This window comes from Symphalangus syndactylus, chromosome 9 (genome assembly GCF_028878055.3).
Source record: "Symphalangus syndactylus isolate Jambi chromosome 9, NHGRI_mSymSyn1-v2.1_pri, whole genome shotgun sequence".
NCBI lineage: Eukaryota > Metazoa > Chordata > Mammalia > Primates > Hylobatidae > Symphalangus > Symphalangus syndactylus.
Window position 1 is genome coordinate 55,734,718 of NC_072431.2, and position 20,305 is coordinate 55,755,022.

A 20,305-nucleotide genomic window follows, 5' to 3' on the forward strand; every position below is an offset into this window, starting at 1 on the left:
TGTTGCCCTGTTGCCCAGGCTGGACTGCAATAGCGTGATCTTGGCTCACTGCAACCTCCGTCTCCCAGGTTCAAGCAATTCTCCTGTCTCAGCCTCCTGAGTAGCTGGGACTACAGGCACCTGCCACCACACCTGGCTAATTTTTTGTATTTTTTTTTAGTAGAGACGGGTTACACCATGTTAGCCAGGATGGTCTCGATCTCCTGTCTTCTGACCTCGTGATCCGCCCACCTCAGCCTCCCAAAGTGGTGGGATTACAGACATGAGCCACCACGCCTGGCTGAAAAGTACATTTTTTTTTTGCTGATTCAGCATACTGACTGTTCTGTGTAACCTTTTGCCGTGATTATAAAGGAAAATTATACCACTTTATTTCATTAAAATGAAATAAAGGCCAAGCGTGGTGGCTCATGCCTGTAATCCCGGCCCTTTGGGATGATTAAAAAGTAAGTCCGTAAAGAACAAAAAGAGCTTTTCTTTGCATACTTGGTTTCTTTGACGTATAGTTCACACAGGAAAAAAACAGGAGAATGTATAAGTGCTTAAATCTTTCCCTTGATATAGCAGTGTTCAGAATAATGAATTGTTGCCTAGCAGTCCACAGAGGCAGACATTAATTTTTTTTAAACTTAAAAACTTCAGTCGTCTGTTTTCTTGCTGTCTTTTTTTTTTTTATTGTTGACACAGAGTGTCACTCAGTCTCCCCAGCTGGAGTGCAGTGGCACAGTCATGGCTCGCTATAGCCTCTGCCTCCTGTGCTCAGGTGATCTTCAGGCCTCAGCCTCCCAAGTAGCTGGGACCACAGGCGCACACCACCACATCCAGCTAATTTTTGTAAGGAACAGGGTCTTGCTATGTTGCCCAGGCTGGTCTTGAACTCCTGGGCCCAAGTGATCCTCCTGCCTCAGCCTCCCAGAGTGCTAGGATTAAAGGTGTTGAGCACTGTGCCTGGCCTCATTTTCTTGCTTTCTGGTACAACAGAATATTCTCAAGTTTTGGGCTTGAAATGAGCAAGTATTTTTTTTTTCCGTCGTCTATATCTGGAATCAACCGTTTCTCCAAGGAATATTGGTTCCTTTTAGCGGGAAATGGTATTTCTGAACTGAAATCGGGGCACTGGTAGTTCTCATTACCACAGGGCTGGTCATAATTTCCAGGCCTTTTCATTGGAAAGAGGTAGGAAAGGCTTTTGTTACACCAAAGAGAAAATGTAACCGTAGTGTACAGTGATACTTAAAGATCAGGAGGCTGGGCATGGTGGGTCACAGCTGTAATCCCAGCACTTTGGGAGGCTGAGGCAGGAGGATCACTTGAGCCCAGGAGATCGAGACCAGCCTGGGCAACATAGAAAGACCCTGTTCCTTACAAAAATTAGCTGGACGTGGTGACGCGTGCCTGTGGTCCCAGCTACCCGGGAGGCTGAGGCAGTAGGATTGCCTGAACCCAGGACGAAGAGGTTGCGGTGAGCCGAGATCGTGCCACTGCACTCCAGCCTGGGTGACAGAGCTAGACTCTGTCTCAAAAGAAAAAAAAAAAAATTGACGGGTGCGGTGGCTCACACCTGTAATCCCAGCACTTTGGGAGGCCAAGGCCGGCAGATCACAAGGTCAGGAATCAAGACCATCCTGGCTAACATGGTGAAACCCCATCTCTACAAAACATACAAAAAATTAGCTGGGCGTGGTGGTGGGCGCCTGTAGTCCCAGCTACTTGGGAGGCTGAGGCAGGAGAATGGCGTGAACCCGGGAGGTGGAGGTTGCAGTGAGCTGAGATTGTGCCACTGCACTCCAGCCTGGGAGACAGAGCGAGACTCCATCTCAAAAAAAAAATAAAAAAAAGTCCTTTCTATCACCTGAGAGGTAGAATATGGTGGTTTTGACTGGCGTTTCCATTATGTCCATGGCTGGAAAGAAGTGTGTCTGTGTTCCTCTCCTCCTGTTGATGAAAAGCTGCACCTTCCCTCTGCTCTTCCGCCTCTAGTCGTGGCTATTCACTTTCACCGCAAGTCCTGAGATGACCCCACAGCCCTCCTCCTTCTCCCAGCTGTGCGGGACCCACTATTGTGTGACTCATTGTTGGGAGCTGAAGGCAGCTCTGTGGATGGGTATTTGGAGGCTCCCAGCCTCTGCCAGTGCAGGTTCCGCCGCAGTGAATCACCTGTTGCCTCTGCCACTTCATTTTTGCTGGGGCATCTTTTTTTTTTTTTTGAGATGGAGTCTTGCTCTGTCGCCCAGGCTGGAGTGCAGTGGTGTGATCTCAGTTCACTGCTGGTTCCGCCTCCCCGGTTCACGCCATTCTCCTGCCTCAGCCTCCTGAGTAGCTGGGACTACAGGCGCCCGCCACCACGCCTGGCTAGTTTTTTGTATTTTTAGTAGAGACGGGGTTTTACCGTATTAGCCAGGATGGTTTCGATCTCCTGACCTTGTGATCCACCCGCCTCAGCCTCCCAAAGTACTGGGATTACAGGCGTGAGCCACCGCACCCGGCTGCCGGTGCATCGGAGTCTTCCAAGCGCGGTTTCTGGGTCAAAGGACAGATCCTTGTGCTTGGTCCGCCTTGATGTCCAATTTGCGGTTTTAGCTGCGGGGCGTCTCTGTTCAACAGATATTGTGGCTTTAGTACGATCTGGCCAGTGAATCGCCATAACTGAAGTTTCCCCTCCCCTCCCTTTAGAGAAGAGAGAACAGAGCTGAGGCCTGGGAACCTAACCCCTCAGTGTTACTGATTTCTTTCGTGGAAGCCCTTGTGGGCAGTGTCATCGTAAAGCTAACATCCTCTCCCTGTTTGGAATTTCAGCAAAGCTCTGCATGAGTATTCTCAGAGCTTCATCGTGTCGCTCGTCCTGGGGAAGGATGTGATTCCCAGGTAAGCCCACCTGGTGCTGCGCCCGGGGCTGGGGGGTTAGGAGTGCCGGGTCCCAGCCTCAATGTGCCTCTTTGCTAAACAGGCTCAGTGTGACCAACTTGGAAGATCTGAAGAGAAGAATCTTGCGAGTGGTCGCGCACTGCAATAAACCCAAGGTAGGCGGGTGCCTTGTTGAGAGGCTCTGCAGGACACGGGGCCTGTCCCTGAGATCCTGTGGAGAGCCGGGAGGAATTGCACCCTCAGTGCAGGGCACTCTCTATGCTGTTGCTGGAAGTTCTCCTTCCACCCTCTGATCAGATTCTGGGCTAGGACTCTGTGATGTCTAAGAAAGCAAATGGCTGCAGCAAGTGCGGGAAATGTCACAGGGAGGAAACAGGATCTGGGCTGGGCGCTGTGGTGCACGCCTGGAATCCCAGCATCTCAGGAGGCCAAAGCAGGAGGATCCCTTGAGGCCAACCTGGGCAACACAACAAGACCCTGTCTCTATTCTAAAAAAAAAGAAAGAAAATACTCTGGAGGAACTATCCGTTTGATTTTGCTTTCTGACAAACTTCTTAGTCCTGTCTTGTGACTAACAGTATGTTAATGTCTTTTGGCTTTGTTGTCCGAAAGCTTAGGAAGCGAGGCTGCCATATAGAGCTTAAGAGGTACGGGCACATTTATCTACACTGTGGATATCATGCAGTTATTAAAATGGTGATATGTGTCCACATCAAGGATTTTTTAACATGGTGGTAGAAATTTATGTCTGCTGGCCGGGCGCGGTGGGTCACGCCTGTAATCCCAGCACTTTGGGAGGCTAAGGCAGGCGGATCACCTGAATCAGGAGTTTGAGACCAGCCTGGTTGACATGGCAAAACCCCGTCTCTAGTAAAAATACAAAAATGAGCCAGGGGTGGTGGTGGGTGCCTGTAATCCCAGCTACTTGGGAGGCTGAGGCAGAAGAATCGCTTAAACCCAGGAGGCAGAGGTTGCATGAGCCAAGATCGCACCACTGCACTCCAGCCTGTGGGATAGTGAGGCTCTGTCTCCAAAAAGAAGAAACTTATGTCGGCCGATAGAGATAGATATCCATTGAAAAGTTCAAAAGAAAAAAAACTTAAAAATTATTCTTAAGAGATATGACTGATGGCAGAGAGTGGAGACAAGGAGATACAGATATATGAATTTTGACAAAAATTTGAAAATACATATGCCAAGTGTGGTTTTGTTTAGTGTGGGTAGAGATGATTTTTACTTGTTTAACCCCTTTGTTTTCTGACCTTTCTCATGGTTTTGTTCCTAATCAGAAAGAAGAAACACAATTTAAATTTTTCTCCTTACCAATTACCTCCCTCAGTTTTTTCTTTTTTGAGACAGGGTCTTGCTCTGTCACCCAGGCTGGACTGCAGTGGCGCAGTCTTGGCACATTGCAGCCTCCCAAGTTCAAGTGATCCTCCCACCTCAGCCTCCTGAGTAGCTGGGACTACACTGCAGGCACGTGCCACCACACCTGGCTAATTTTTGTATTTTTTGTAGAGACAGGGTCTCACCATGTTGCCCAGGCTGGTCTCAAACTTCTGGGCTGAGGCAATCTGCTTGCCTTGACCTCCCAAAGTGCTGGGATTACAGGTGTGAGCCACTGCTGTGCCCGGCCTAAAATTTTTTTTAGAAATTAATATCTAGGCTGGGCCCGGTGGCCCACGCCTGTAATCCCAGCACTTTGGGAGGCTGAGGTGGGCGGATCACCTGAGGTCAGGAGTTTGAGACCAGCCTGACCAACATGGAGAAACCCCGTCTCTACTAAAAATACAAAAAATTAGGCCGGGCACGGTGGCTCATGCCTGTAATCCCAGCACTTTGGGAGGCCGAGGCGGGTGGATCACGAGGTCAGGAGATTGAGACCACGGTGAAACCCCATCTCTATTAAAAATACCAAAAATTAGCCAGGTGCGGTGGCAGGCGCCTGTAGTCCCAGCTACTCTGGATACTGAGGCAGGAGAATGGCGTGAACCCGGGAGGCGGAGCTTGCAGTGAGCTGAGATTGCGCCACTGCACTTCAGTCTGGGTGACAGAGTGAGACTCCGTCTCAAAAAAAAAAAAAAAAAAAATTAGCCGGGCATGGTGGCAGGAACCTGTAATCCCAGCTGCTCAGTAGGCTGAGGTAGGAGAATCGCTTGAACCTGGGAGGCAGACTGTGGTGCCAAGATCACGCCATTGCACTCCAGCCCATAGAAATTAATATATGCCTTTCAGGGAAGGGTAAAACTGATTTCCAGAATTGCCGGAAAATGATTAAGGGAAATATCCCTCACAGTCTGTATGGCTTAGTTTTTAATATTGCTCCACGTGTGATGGTTTTACTGCCCAAGAGAGAGCCCACACTCATGATCTGTGACTAGGCACGGGCATTGGTCTAGAGCCGAGGTGGCTGCCACCCAAGCACAGCTTGCCGGTGCATCTTTGATGGTCTTTCAAGCGCGGTTTCTAGGTCAAAGGGCAGAAGATCCCTGTGCCTGGTCCGCCTTGGTGTTTCGGGAGGTCTCGGGTGACAGAGGGTGAGTGACAGCATTCTACTGCTTGGGTCTTGCCCTCAGTACAAGATCTTGTTGCATGGTTTGTGGTACGAACTGTTTGGAGGAAACCCCAACAACTTTCCCACGGAGCTGGATGGGGGCGACCAGGAAGTCCTGACACAGCCTCTTCTGGGGGAGCAGAGCCTACTGACGCGCTGGTCCCCGGCCTGCAGCTTCTCCAGCGACTCCCCACTGGACTCTTCTCCCAAGTACCCCCCTCTCTACCCTCCCGGCAGGATCATCCACCTGCAGGAGGAGGGCGCCTCGGGGCGGTGAGTGCGGCGTGGTGGGCAAGCAGGAGGAGCGCGGGGTCGGCCCTGGGGCCGCTTGGGAGTTGATGTCTCTTCTTTTCTGCTTCAGGTTTGGCTGCTGCTCTGCTGCTCACTATAGCGCCAAGTGGTCACACGAAGCGGAATTCAGCAAAATACTCATAGGTCCGAAGATGCTCACCGACCACATGCCAGACATCCTGATGCGGGCCTTGGACAGCCTGGTCTCCAACAGAGCGGCCTGTGTCTCCTGTCCAGCACAGGGGGTCTCCCGTGTGGACGTGGCCTGACCAGGGCCACTGGAAACTGTCCCAGGAACGATGGACTCACGCTTTTGTCCTTAAACTGACTTACCATCCGAGGAGTTCCCATGACGCCAAAACAGCGTATGTCCATCAACAGGAATCAGATGGGAACAGAATTCCATGGTCTCAATGACTTAACAGTTTATATTAAGTCATTGTGGCCATAACCGTAGCAGAAGCAGCGAGCACGCTCAGGTGATAGGAGGACTCCTGAGACCCAGAGACCGTGGAGACAGCCTCGGGAAGCCCTGACCCGCGGATGGATCCCTTGGCTGTCTGAGGACTGCTCCAGAAGAGCAGGAATCCAGGGCCCACCCAGAAGGCCGGGAACAGATCCTTAGCCTCCCAGCCCCAAGGCAGCCCTTGCAGCCAACTCGGTTTACAGGCGGGGTTTGTTTTTCAAACTGAGCTTTCTGGCTGTGCAAATGGAACTGTTGTGAGGGTGTGGGCTGGGGTTTTCTCCTGGGCGTCACCAAGGGCAGCCCTGGGCTCTGGCTGGGGATGAAGATGAAACCTGATCAGGGAAGTGAGTGGAGCCCCTGGCCCCAGCCCCGCCCTGCTGAGCCACAGTCCCCCAGCCTGTTCCCACCGCCCAGTTGTTTCATTGTGTCCGCATCAAGAGTTGCTGATTGATTGAATTCTTGCTACTCTTCTGGCTCTGGGGTCGGCCAGTGGATTCAGGAGTTAAAACAATAAAGCGCGCGTCACAGTAGCGCCTGTGTGTACAGCCGCATGCTCTCTTATTGGGGATTTCCAGGTAGCGCTAATATACTGGGTGGTTGTAGGACAATGATGTTTCCAGGTTTTTTTTAAACCCTGGGTTTCTGGCTACAGATGGAAGACTGCACAAGCACTGATTTCACCCCCTCTGCCACCGGAAGCCCAAAAGAATGACAGGAGAGATTTCTCCAAAAAAGCACAGACCCACAGGATGGGAAAAGACACCCCAACAGTCAGAGGACGTGCAGTACAGAACCTTAAGGGGGAAGGAAAGACATGAACTGACCCCAGCTTACAAGACCCTGGGCAGCTGTGAAGTGGGGCTGATGCAGACAAGCCCAGCTAAAGAGCAGGTTTGCTGGAAAGCGGGAAGAAACCTGGCCCGTCGTTTGCTCTGAGGTGGAAGGTGGGGACTGGGCACAAGCACAGTTGAGGGAAGGAGACTGTGCCCCTCCTGGATCCCCAAGTCTTCAAGGAGAAGATTCTCCCGGGAAATCTGACCTCAGAAGACACCTCTTTGGGACCTCTCTGCTGTCACAGCCATGCCACCTTACAGCTGTGTAAAGCCTGCAAAGGGCCCTTTAAAAACTTCAGGCCAGGCGCAGTGGCTCACGCCTGTAATCCCAGCACTTTGGGAGGCTGAGGCAGACAGACACTTGAGTCCACGAGTTCACAGCTGCAGTGAGCTGCGGTCACTCTGCACTGCACTCCAGCCTGGGTAACAGAGTAAGACCCTGTCTCACAGAAATAAAAAAGTACAACTTTAATTGAAATGCTGTAAGAGGCTGAGTACAGTGGCTCACACCTGTAATCCCAGCACTTTGGGGAGGACAAAGTGGGCGGATCACCTGAGGTCAGGAGTTTGAGACCAGCCTGGCCAACGTGGTGAACCCGTCTCTACTAAAAATGCAAAAATTAGCCAGGAGAGGTGATGCGCACCTATAGCCCCAGCTATTCAGGAGACTGTGGCAGGAGAATCGCTTGAACCTGGGAGGCGGAGGTTGCAGTGAGCTGAGATCATGCCACTGCATTCCAGCCTGGGCAACAGAGCGAGACTCCGCCTCAAAAAAAAAAAAAGTAAATAGCCAGGCATGGCGGCAGGTACCTGTAATCCCAGCTACTCGGGAGGTGAGGCAGGAGAATGGCTTGAGCCCAGGAGGCGGAGGCTGCAGTGAGCCGAGATCGTGCCACTGCATTATTCCAGCTTGGGCGACAGAGCAAGACTGTCTCAAAAAAAAAAAAAAAAAAAAAAAAAATGCTGTAGCAGCGTCCAACTACTACAAGCTTTGTTTCTAAACCCAATTCCTGCACTCACCTAGTGTCACAAAGGTACAAGATGGACTCGCTACATGATGTGACCCTCCTAGGGAACGGTTTCCAACTTCAACCTTTAAGCATGAGCCAAGGACTGCTGACACTAGAGGAACAAGACACCAAAAGAAACAGATGATGTGGGCAGAAGCTCCTAATGACCCATGCTATGGCTTGGGACTCAGAGAAAGCGCGGTGACTCAGAACTGACCCTGGAGGCTCACAGTGGGGAGAGCAGAGAAGAGCTCCTGAAGATGAAAAGCATCAGACAAAATCCAAAGCTCGGACGACAAACCAGGAAAAGAAAAAGGTTACGAGGCTACTCCAGGTCTGACATCTGAGTTTGAAAGTCACAAGTTTCCAAGATGGAAAGAGGCCACCAAGTGCACAGCATAGTGGATAAAATAAACCCTAGGATGTGGAAGAGAAAAGGACAATCTCACAAGATTTAAGAAAAAAATACATCCCAACAGAAATGGCTAAGAAAGATGATGGAAGAACCGCCTTCGGAATTCTGAAGGGACTAGGTGCAGTGGCTCAGGCCTGTAATCATTCCATTTTGGGAGGCCAAAGTGGGAGGACTGCTTGAGCTCAAGACAAGTGTGGGCAACACAGCAAGACCCCGTCTCTACCAAAAAAAAAAAAAAAAAATTTTTTTTTTTTTTTTTTTTTTTTTTTTTTTTTTTTTTTGAGATGGGAGTCTCACTATTGTTGCCCAAGCTGGAGCGCGGTGGCGTGATCTCGGCTCACTGCAACCTCGTCTCCCGGGTTCAAGCAATTCTGCCTCAAGCCCCTAAGTAGCTGGGATTACAGGCATGCACCACCACGCCTGGCTGATTTTTGTATTTTTAGTAGAGACGAGGTCTCACCATGTTGGCCAGGCTGGTCTCGAACCCCTGACCTCAAAAGATCTGCCCACCTTGGCCTCCCAAAGTGCTGGGATTACAGGAGTGAGCCACTGCGCATGGCCAAAAATAAATTTTTTTAACCAAAGGGAGGCTGGGTGCAGTGGGCCAAGACTGTAGTCCCAGCTACTTGAGAGCCTGCAGTGGGAAGATCACTTGAGCCCAGGAGTTTGAGTCTAAGCCTGGTCAACATAGCAAGAGGCTGTCTCAAAAGAAAAAATCTGCAGTCTAAGCAACATAGTCAGATCCCATCTCTACAAAACAAAATTAGCTGGGCATGGTGGTGCACACCTGTAGTCCTATTCCTCGGGACTCTGAGCAGGACTGCTTGAGCCCAGGTCTTCGAGGTCACAGGAAGCTGAGATCATGCTACTGCACTCCAGCCTGGGTAACGAAGTGAGACCCTGTCTCAAAAATATAACTTAAAAGGGATGTTAACACCAACCTAGAATTTTAGGCCCGGCCACAAGTACTGTAAAACAGCTGTTTTCAAAGATGCAGGGGCTCAAAAATAAGAGTGATGTCTTACTTAACGATGGGTATACATCTGAGAAACACATGGGTGATTTCATTGTTAACGTAAGCCTACTACACACCTAGGTCAAAGGTAGGGCCTGTTCATTGCTCCCAGGCTACTCACCTGCACAGCCCGTTACTATACTGAATGCAGTAGGCAGTTGTAACAGTGGTATTTGCGTTTTCTGTACACAGAAAAGGTACAGTAAAAATAAGGTACAGTCTCACACACTATCATATATGCAATACACGGTTGACTAAAATGTCATTACATAGTGCATGACTGTACATACTTCCAACACTCTCTCAAGGAGCTCTTGGAGAAACCATTCAGGATGAAGTAAATCAAAAGAGAATCTGGATGCAGGGAATGAAGACCAGCACCTAAGAGAGGTGCAGATCAGATGACTTCAGGAAAATGGGTATTGGCAAAATAGCAACACATCTGAACATCTTGAGAGGTTTAGACAATAGATGAAAGTTCACAGCTGAGGCTGGGCCTACAGTGGCTCATACCTGTAATCCCAGCACTTTGGGAGGCTGAGGTGGAATGGTGGCTTCAGGCCAGGAGTTCAAGACCAGCCTAGGCAACATAGGGAGACCCCCAACTCTACTAAAAATTTTAAAAATTAGCTGGGCATGGTTGCACACACCTGTGGTTCCAGCTACTCAGGAGGCTCAGGCAGGAGGATCACTTGAGCCTAGGAGCTGTGATGGCACCACTACACTCCAACGTGGGTGACAGAGCAAGACCCTGCCTCAAAAAAAAAAAAAAAGAGTTCACAATTGAATTCAGCACATAGGAAAGTAAGCAAAGTACTAATTATCCCAAAGAAAACCAGAAATTGTATAGGAAACACAGTTTTGTTGCTACATGGCATGGCCAGTGAGTTGTTCATGTGTAGTGATCATGCCGGCACTAAACTGAGTCCATCAAAACCATCAGCTTGAGGGGATGAGAAAGGTTTCGGGTGGAGAGGGCTGCAACCGGGAAAGCAAGCCTCACACGTTCCATGCTGGGAATGTCGAGAATGGCTGAACTCAGAAGTTACACTGGCACAAAAAGCCTAATTTAGACACAGCAGGTAAAATACCAAAAATTAGGTAAGCAAAGTATTCCTTCTGGAGAGGGTACGAAGGGGGAAGACTGTTTTTCTTTAAAAACCACTAAAACCTTTACTTTAAAAAACTGCATACTGCCAGGTATGGTGGCTCACACCTGGAGTCCCAGCACTTTGGGCGATCGAGGCTGGTGGATTGCTTGAGCTCAGGAGTTCGAGACCAGCCTGGCCAACATGGCAAAAGCCTACAAAAAATACAAAAAAAATTAGCTGGGTGTGGTGGCGCGCACCTGTGGTCCCAGCTACTCCAGAGGCTGAAGTGGGAGGATGGCTTGAGTGCAGGAGGCATAGGTTGCAGCAAGCCAAGATCACACCACTGCACTCCAGCCTGTGAGACAGAGCCAGACCTTATCTCAAAAAACAAAATCTGCATTATTTATATCTGTTTAAAAAAAATACTCGGCTGGGGGCAGTGGCTCATGCTTTTAATCCCAGCACTCTGGGAGGCCGAGGTAAGCAGATCACCTGAGGTCGGGAGTTCAAGACCAACCTGGCCATGGTGAAGCCCCGTCTCTACTAAAAAAAAAATACAAAAAATTAGCCGGGCGTAGTGGCACATGCCTGTAATCCCAGCTACTGGGGAGGCTGAGGCAGGAGAATCGCTTGAACCTGAGAGGCAGAGGTTGCAGTGAGCCGAGATCCCACCATTCATTGCACTCTAGCCTGGGCAACAAGAGCAAAACTCCATCTTAAAAAAAAAAAAAAAAAAACTCAAAAACAATCTTCAAAGCAATAAAAAGGAATATTAAGAAAACGAATTCTAACATGAACCTTTATGTAGTACAAGTTCAGGCTCTTGCGGTTTTTTTTTTTGGTAGAGAGGTCTCTCTCTTGTCCAGGCTGGTCTAGAACTCCTGGGCTCAAGCGCTCCTCCTACCTCAGCCTCCCAAAGCGTTGGGCTTAGAGGCGTAAGCCACGCACTCAGCCTCTGGGAAGGACCTTAAGGGCATGTGGTTCACCAACCTCTACTCTTCCAGGGCCAGTCTAGGGTCCCAACATCTCCATCTTCAGCCCCAAGCTCTGGGCCAGGATGTGCACACACACCCCGATGCGCGCTTCTCCATCAGGGCTTCGCCATGTTTGACAGGTCCAAACATGAATGTCACCTCCACTCCTGCCGTATTGTTTGGGCTCACCCAGTTCTCCCCTGGAGGTGGCACTCCCTCTGTCCCTCCTGTGTGGAGATACGCATTGAAAATGACTGTCTCCAACAACCCAGGACTTTAAAGCAAGGCAAACAAACGCACACCAGGAACTTGTTCATCAAGTCTGAAAAACACCAGTATTACCAGTCGTATGATTCAAGGATTTATTAAGTCATACATGCAAAACATAATGCTAATTGCATTAGCAAAAGATCAATGTAAAAACACTCCACAATTCTGCAACTGTCAATTTAAAAAATTCTGTTGTAGTGGTTGAAAGGTCCCACGTTATATTCTTGCCAGTGAGTTAAGTTGTACAGAACATCGTCAGCACTAGCACAGTTTACAGAACCTCACAGACCCAAAGGAACATCATTAGGCAAAGCGACTACAGGAGGCATGTGTCCGCGTGGGCGAGGTAAAGAGGATCAGTATTGGTCAAGTGACAGTGTCGGTAATCTGGCAAGACAGTGATGTTAAGAAGGTTCATGGTTTAAGAATTATCTAAAATATTTTTAAAACTATAAAGCTGCAACACATGATTTTTACACCTAATTACTAGAAAACTAAGGAAAGCACTTATTAGCTTTGAATAAAGTAACATGGAAAGCACTTTTACTAATTGACAAAAAAACCTTCTAATGCATTATCAGAAAGATTTTATAATACAAGGAGGCATATTGCTCAGTAAGAAGGGGTTCTATAAGAAAAGCACTAAGTTAGCGACTAAGAGAACAACCAGTTTAAAGATAAATTAAATGCCCAATTTGGGGAGGGATGGCAGGTGAAAGAGAAAGGAAAAGCTTAAGAAAACATTTCCTGATAATACCAACCTTTCATCATCTACTGCATTTGACAGAAATTAACCTTTTAGAGTTTTTACCCATGACACTTTTGTTCCTTGTACAATGTAGTGTAAATCTCCACTTCGTATTGTCAAAATACTGTCTTTGTCCTTTGATCACACACACCCCACCCGGCACACCCACAGCTGAACAGAATTCTTCATTAGAGGAAATACCAGTTCTGTTCAAAATCTCCACAAAAGCTGGTCAGAAAACTCACTATGAAATCAAAAAGACTGATCCAAAGAGCTGAGCTGCTACACTCACTCCATTACAGTACAATGTGATGTCGTGAACATGGGCTGCTAAATCACTGGTGAGTTCAGTGGCAACGCTTCATTCGGGAGGCTGTTCTGCTTTACGCATCTGAAAACTACTGAGCAAGTGTCTGCATCTCCTAACTGCAGAAGCTACAGTCTTCTCAAAGACGAAGGTCTTTACACAGTTTAGTGCTCGGTGTTCTTAGCACAACAATGCAGTGTAGTTCAGAAGGTATTTTGGCAACTCTTAATCTGAGCAAGAATGGGGGGGGCTTTTGAAAAATAAGGCTTTAAGAAGGCTTGTCATTTTAGGGCTAAATTTTAATAGAATGTGAGTCTGAACTCTTACATTTAGAACAAACAAAACCTTAAAATTACTGATTGGTTCAAAAAATGGTTTTATGGAAAAATTAATCTGTAACAAAAAGTTGGCATTGAGTGCGAAGGCTCCACCATTTTTTTTTTTGAGCAAAGCGTACAAAGGTTCCAGGGGACAGGACCAAGAATGAGGGGCTCAGACATTTACAACAGCAGGCATTTTCTCTTCCTCTTCTTCACGGGAGGTGGGCAGAGGACTGCTCGGATCGCTTCGTCAAACACTGTCTTGAGGCCTCGCTGTGTGAGCGCCGAGCACTCCAGGTATTTTACAGCACCTACAGGAAACACGACCACACGGCAATGTACACTCAACCCCACTCTCTTCTGATCACACCAATGGGAGGCAGCTCCTGGGGCCTGGGCGCCTTCTGCCGGCTCCCAGCCCTGCTTCCACTTTCCAACGCTGACATTAAGACCCAGAGGGCCTTGCCAGCTGGTTCCCCAAGAGTACACCAGGCCCTGAGTGGGAGGCACACACCCTCCTTTCCCAGACTGGACTCCAGTCTCTGTCACTACAATAAAAGAGGTACAAGGCGGAGGAAAAACGCAGGATTCCATACCAATCTCCTTAGCCATGGCTAGACCCTGCGGATAGGTGATGGGAGTCAGCTTCTTCTCCTTCAGTTTCTCGATCGTGTCTTTATCATCCCTAAGATCAAGTTTAGTTCCCACTAGGATGATGGGAGTGTTGGGACAGTGGTGCCGCACCTCAGGATACCACTAGATGTGAAGAAGGAACAGAGGTTGTTGACACGCTCCTTTACAGACGTCCTTCACCTAAATCACACCCAGCTGGCGGCACTTATGCCAGACACCTAACCTCAGGCATGGCCTCCCCACCGAGCCTTCGTGTGGTTCCCACCTTCAATCCAAGCCTTGAGCCATAAGGAACATCTCAGGTGTTCCATTAGCAAGCTAGGACTCCCGGATCATGGCTGGACAGAACCACGACCGGACAGAACGGGGTCTACAACCACAGGGGAAGAGGGGGAAGGGAAGAGAAACAAAGGGAAGGGAGTTCCTCCCAAAGCAAATAAATCACTGTTTTTGGTAAAACAAGTTCTTAGGGTCATCTGAGAAAATTCATCATCTGTTCAGAAATGAAAATAAACTACCTACCCCAAGATCTCAGGTCTGCTGCTATTATCCCCACTGAAAATGCCCCTACTAAAGGGCCTCTCTCACTTGTCATTTTCACTAAGAAGTTTGTAAAAGAGACTGGAGTAGAAAGAAATGGTCGTTATTTTTATTAGACCAATTCTGAGTGCCTCATTATTTTAATGAGACCCGGGAAACTTCTGAACCGGAACCTGAAGCTTTAAAAATCCACATATTAGGCCGGGAACAGTGGCTCACACCTAAAATCCCAGCACTTTGGGAGTCTGCGGCGGGTGGATCACTTGAGGCCAGGGGTTCGAGACCAGCCTGGCAAACATGGTGAAACCCCGTCTCTACTAAAAGTACAAAAATTAGCCAGGTGTGGTGGCAGGCGCCTGTAATCCCAGCTACTAAGGAGGCTGAGACAGGAGAATTGCTTGAACTGGGAGGTGAGGTTGCAGTGACCCAAGACTGTGCCACTGCACTCCAGCTTGGATGACAGTGCAAGATTCTGTCTCAGCCAGGCGCGGTGGCTCACGCCTGTAATCCCAGCACTTTGGGAGGCCAAGACATGAGGATCACCTGAGGTCGGGAGGTCGAGACCAGCCTGACCGACATGGAGAAACCACATTTCTACTAAAAATACAAAATTAGCCGGGCGTGGTGGCGCATGCCTGTAATCCCAGCTACTCGGGAGGCTGAGGCATGAGAATCACTTGAATCCAGGAGGCGGAGGTTGCGGTGAGCCAAGATTGCATCACTGCACTCCAGCCTGGGCAACAAGAGTGAAACTCCATCTCAAAAAAAAAAAAAGACTCTCTCAAAAATAAATAAAATAAACTGCTGATAAGCCAGATGCAGTGGCTCACACCTATAATCCCAGCACTTTGGGAGGCTGAAGCTGAAGGATCACTTCAGCCCAGGAGTTTGAGACAAGCCAGGGTCTACAAAACCAGCTATACAAAAATTCTTTAAGATTAGCCAGGCATGGTGGTGCACATTTATGGTCCCAGCAACTCGGGAGGCTGAAGCAGGAGAACTGTTTGAGCCCAGGAGTTCAAGGCTACAGTGAGCTCTGATGTCACCACCACACTCCAGCCTAGACAACAGAGTGAGACCTCCATCTCAAAAGAAAAAAAACCCAATCATGTACCTAAGTAGCAAATTGCTAAAACCAATTTAAATAACTGAAAATTCCTAGGCTAAGTGATATTTTAAAGTATTTATTTCTGAGAGGATCATTCTTTAACTTACATACATACTTTAAATCCCCACCTACCTTTGCACGGACATTTTCAAATGATGCAGGACTCACAAGGGAAAAGCAAATTAAGAACACATCCTACAAAAAGGAAACACAGGGAAACATTTAGACAACGACCTCAGAACAAAGCATGCACTTTGCTTTCTACACGTTGCTGGGAAGGACTTATCGGACGCCGAGCGTGTCTACTAGGTACCAGGGGCGTGGTCAGACGCTTCCTGATCCACCCTTTCAGTCTGTCAGAGGGCTCCCAAACCAAACCCAGCATGTCAAGCCACCAGTTACTTATGAAAATGGGGAGCATGAAGGGAGAATGATGCTGGAAGCTCTTCAAGGATCAGGAGGATCAGACCAGACCCCCAGGAGGCTTCCTTTCCACCTAACAGAAAAAAATCAAGTATAAAGGTATGATTCCAATATTTCTGTAAAATCTGGTTTAGAGTACAAACATTTTTAGATGGTCACTGGTTCCAATTAAACTGCCAGGAGCTGCCTGTCACAGCTCCCAGCACCAAGTGGGGGCTCCAATATTTGCTACTTGAGCCCTTCCCTCCACAAGGAAGGAGGACTTAGTGTGTAAGTGGCACCTTCACAGCTGACAACCACCCTCACGCTGCCCTAGAGTCAGCACAGCCAGGGCCTCAGGAGAACTCGCTCCCGGGGCAGCTGTGGCTGAAGCAGAGGCGCGAAGGGTGAGTGCAGAGGACAGAGTGGAGGGTGCTTCGGGGCACACGCCACACATCTGCATGCTTCATCCATTCTGTGTTCTGTGTCAAACCAAATTCAAATATTTACCTGTATTTAAAAATGCCCAAGAATTCTAAAATGCTAGATTTCTAAAATATTCTCCTGGAAAAAGGCAATTATGCTACTTTATGAAAGGCACACAATTCCCAAGCTACACTTTCAACCCTCCAGCTGATACCGTGTACCTGAAAGGGAAAGAAACATCCCACACAACAGCTTTTTATAACTGGCATTTGAAGAATGCTGGCGCATGCACAAGCTCGTCCGAGAATCACCGTGGCACCCAGCACACCATCTCAAGCACGGTGGGGTTAGCTCAGCAGCACCGCACAGCCGCGCCCAGACAGCCCCACCACACAGGACACCGAAGCGGAGAAAGAAGGCCCCAGCAACAAGGTTAGTCCTGCTCCGGCTCGGCTCACAGCCAGGTGGGCTTCCAGGAGTCATCTCCATATCTGCATCTCCAACCAGCCAGGAGAGGGGCCCTCTCACTCTCCCCTCCTTCACTTGGGAGGGGAAGATTGCAGTTCACAAACTGCTTTAATTCAAGCCGGTGGGTAAACTATCACACTCTAATGAAGTTTATTTCATCAAGCAAAACCCCAACCTTGAGTGAATTAAATATAAAACACTCAAGGAGCTTGAGGCTTAGTAAAAAATCCTAGGAAAACGAAGTGAAATGAGAGAACAGAGAAAGCTTGAAACTGAAGTGGACTGAAAGTTTTACATACGGCAATCGGCTTGTCTTTGCCCCGGGAGGTTATATCCTTACCGTACGTTTCTCCAACCTAGTAATGCATGAGAACTTGGTTTGAGTTTAGTACAGACTGAGGAAAACAAAAATCAACATAACCTCTTATCGATTCTTTATTAGAATTTTGTTTTAACCCTCCGGAGAGATCCAAAAGCATATAATAGATTCTAACGTATCTTCGATGACAAATGCCACTGAAACGCTCCATGCTACCTGGTCAAAAGCAGGCATAAGTCCAACAATGGTGAAGACAGAGGTCAGGCAGATCCTGAGGGGGGGCAACGTGCTCCTCCTCCCATGGCAGCACCCACCAGAATCTACAACAGCTGGCACAGCCGGAGATGTTCTGCACTGTCCCTTACCGCAAAGGCAGGAGGGAGCTACGGGCACTTTCAAGTGCTCCGAGTTCTCAGACACAGCCTAGTTGAAGCCACAGCACACAGGAAAAGGACCCGTCTGTAAATGATGCCTACCAGACAAAGGGCTCTCCCAGAACATAGCCAGGCCTCAGGGCTGATGGTTTTAATGCTGCCAGAACATTCCAAGTCTCCTATGCAGAAATGTTCCTATCTTCCACCTAGTTCTGGGAGCCTGGTTTGAATGTACAGACTTGCATTATCAAAATAAACACTTGCTGACACTAAGACCTCCAATTCTGGGCCACTTTGTAGGTCTGGGGGAAGCCACCCCTTAAGGACAAGCATTTTTTTTTTGGAGACGGAGTCTTGCTCTGTTGCCCAGGCTGGAGTGCGATGGCGCGATCTCGGCTCACTGCAACTTCTGCCTCTTGGGTTCAAGTGATTCTCCTGCCTCAGCCTCCCAAGTAGCTGGGACTACAGGCACACACCACCATGCCCAGCTAATTTTTTGTATTTTTAGTAGAGACCAGGTTTCACCATGTTGGCCAGGCTGGTCTCGAACTCTTGACCTCAGATGCTCCACCCACCTTGGCTTCCCAATGTGCTGGGATTACAGGCATGAGCCACCACTTCCAGCCCTGGACAAATTTTAGAAGTGACACTTCCAGTGTTTATCACAATGCTGTCAATTCATTTCTTTGTTCCAATAAAAACTGACAAACTCGCTCTTCCAACATAGAACCCTGGAACTATTTAAAGAAAAGGGCTCACACCTCTAATCCCAACACTTTGGGAGGCCGAGGCAGGTGGATCACGAGGTCAGGAGTTCAAGACCAGCCTGGCCAAGATGGTGAAACCCCATGTCTACTGAAAATACAAAAAATTAGCTGGGCATGGTGGCAGGCACCTGTAATCCCAGCTACTTGGGAGGCTGAGGCAGAGAATGACTGAACCCGGGAGGTGGAGGTTGCAGTGAGGCGAGATTGTGACACTGCACTCCAGTCTGGGTGACAGAGCGAGACTCTATCTCAAAAAAAAAAAAGGGGGGTGGGGGGCAGATGAGAAAATTATTTTAATTTCATCTCACTCAAGCTTTTCTTTTTTTCTTTTTCATTTTTTTTTTTTTTTTGAGATGGAGTCTCGCTGTTGTCGCCCAGGCTGGAGTGCAGTGGCGCGATCTCGGCTCACTGCTAGCTCCACCTCCGAGGTTCATGCCATTCTCCTGCCTCAGCCTCCCCAGTAGCTGGGACTACAGGTACACGCCACTGCACCCAGCTAATTTTCTTGTATTTTTAGTAGAGACGCGGTTTCTTTTCTTTTTTTTTTCTTTTGTTTTTTTTTTTTTGTTTTTTTTTTTGTTTTTGAGAGGGAGTCTCACTCTGTTGCCCAGGCTGGAGTGCAGTGGCACGATCTTGGCTCACTGCAAGCTCCGCCTCCCGGGTTCACACCATTCTCCCTGCCTCAGCCTCCCAAATAGCTGGGACCACAGGTGCCCGCCACCACGCCCAGCTAATTTTTTGTATTTTTAGTGGAGACGAGGTTTCAATGTGTTAGCCAGGATGGTCTCGATCTCCTGGCCTCATGATCCGCCCACCTCGGCCTCCCAAAGTGCTGGGATTACAGGCGTGAGCCACCGCGCCCGGCCACTCGAGCTTTTCTGACTTAACATTCAAAGAGCACATTAGTTTCCACAGCTATCTGGGTTTCATCTATGGGCTATTTTTGAAGATTTGTCCTCCCAAGGACTTGATATGGTGCCAAATCTTTACCATGGGAGAGGATCATCGAGAACCAGTTACAAAAATGCAGCTTCCAAAGAGCCTCTGATCATATCTGTGGTATCCTTTCGATTTTTAAGAGCCTCTTTTTTGATGGAGAAGAGACACACACAACAGGAGCAAGCAGTTCCACTTTCCACCCAGCGTTCGCGCTATGCCATCTGCCTGTTCCTTCCTTGTTCCTTCTTCGTTCCCAGCTAAATATAGCTTCCCGAAACCCTGTCTAGTGCTTCTGGTACTCACTTCCTAGCATCCCCTCCTCCCGGCCGTCACTGTCCTGACGCCTCACACAAAGAGGCTGTGCTGGCTGACCCTGGCTGGGAGGCTCTATTTCTTCCCTGTCTTCGTAACACTCAAGAGGACCCGAGAGGGCACCACGGGTGTCTCTCCAGCGTCTCTCAATTTCCTTCCTCACACGTCACTTGTGTGTTCTGGAGCCTCAGGCTGTCTCCGGTCACTGGCCCATGTTTCCAGTCAACCTGAGCACTGCTTTGCCCCTTCTGACTAACCCAGACTCGCGCATGCCTGTTACACATGTGGTGCCTTCAACGCCTTTGTTACTCCTGCATCGCACACCACTCCCTCCTCGCTGGTGAGAAGCGTAGCCAGGGCTGCTCTTCCCGCAGCCTCCTGCCCACTGGTGGAACCATCCACAACAGATGGGTCCACTTTCCATGGAGTAGGACAGGGCGGGCATCTGGACAGCTGAGATCTCACTACAAAAAAGTAGTGTTGTTTCTACTTCATTTTATTCTCTTCCAAATGCTGTCCACCTGGATTTTACTTTCAGGTTTGGAATTTTAAAAAACACAGACATTCTGGCCAGGCGCAGTGGCTCACGCCTGTAATCCTATAAAAGGGTCAGGCAGCCCTGACGTATGAGAACCAGCCTGGCGCGCGCAGCTTCGCCCTGGTGGAGATGTTACTATTGAATAAAATAATCTCGCTTCTTTCTTTCTTTCTTTTCTTTCTTTTCTTTCTTTCCCTCTCTGGCCCAGGCTACAATCTACTCGGCTTGTTGCTGCCCGCTCCGCGGACTGCCTGGGTCTGCCGGCGCGCGCCACCGCTGCCTGCCTTTTCTCCTTTGGATGCAGGCACGCGTTCGCCATC

At 48.8% G+C, this 20,305-nt stretch overlaps 2 protein-coding genes across 7 annotated transcripts in view; one reads left to right on the plus strand and one right to left on the minus strand.

The window, feature by feature from the left end:
- DAGLB (diacylglycerol lipase beta) overlaps positions 1 to 6,706 on the plus strand; it is a 37,961-nt gene extending 31,255 nt beyond the window's left edge. For all 4 annotated transcript variants that reach the window (XM_055292341.2, XM_055292338.2, XM_055292340.2 and 1 more), the window contains 4 exons: positions 2,797 to 2,865; positions 2,948 to 3,020; positions 5,442 to 5,692; positions 5,781 to 6,706. In XM_055292341.2, the coding sequence (XP_055148316.2) occupies positions 2,797 to 2,865; positions 2,948 to 3,020; positions 5,442 to 5,692; positions 5,781 to 5,979 (592 nt within the window). In that variant the 3' untranslated portion in view covers positions 5,980 to 6,706. The remainder of the gene's footprint in view (positions 1 to 2,796; positions 2,866 to 2,947; positions 3,021 to 5,441; positions 5,693 to 5,780) is intronic.
- A 5,156-nt stretch (positions 6,707 to 11,862) lies between these two features.
- The window catches only part of RAC1 (Rac family small GTPase 1), a 33,190-nt gene continuing 24,747 nt past the window's right edge, over positions 11,863 to 20,305 (minus strand). Inside the window, exons 4-7 of one of the 3 annotated variants that reach the window (XM_055292380.2) lie at positions 17,036 to 17,092; positions 15,573 to 15,635; positions 13,756 to 13,915; positions 11,863 to 13,470 (exon numbers count right to left, since the gene is read on the minus strand). In XM_055292380.2, coding sequence (XP_055148355.1) covers positions 13,340 to 13,470; positions 13,756 to 13,915; positions 15,573 to 15,635; positions 17,036 to 17,092 — 411 coding nt within the window. In that variant the 3' untranslated portion in view covers positions 11,863 to 13,339. Of the gene's footprint in view, positions 13,916 to 15,572; positions 15,636 to 17,035; positions 17,093 to 20,305 lie in introns of all 3 variants that reach the window. The other 2 variants (XM_055292381.2, XM_063646197.1) reach the window with 2 other exon arrangements.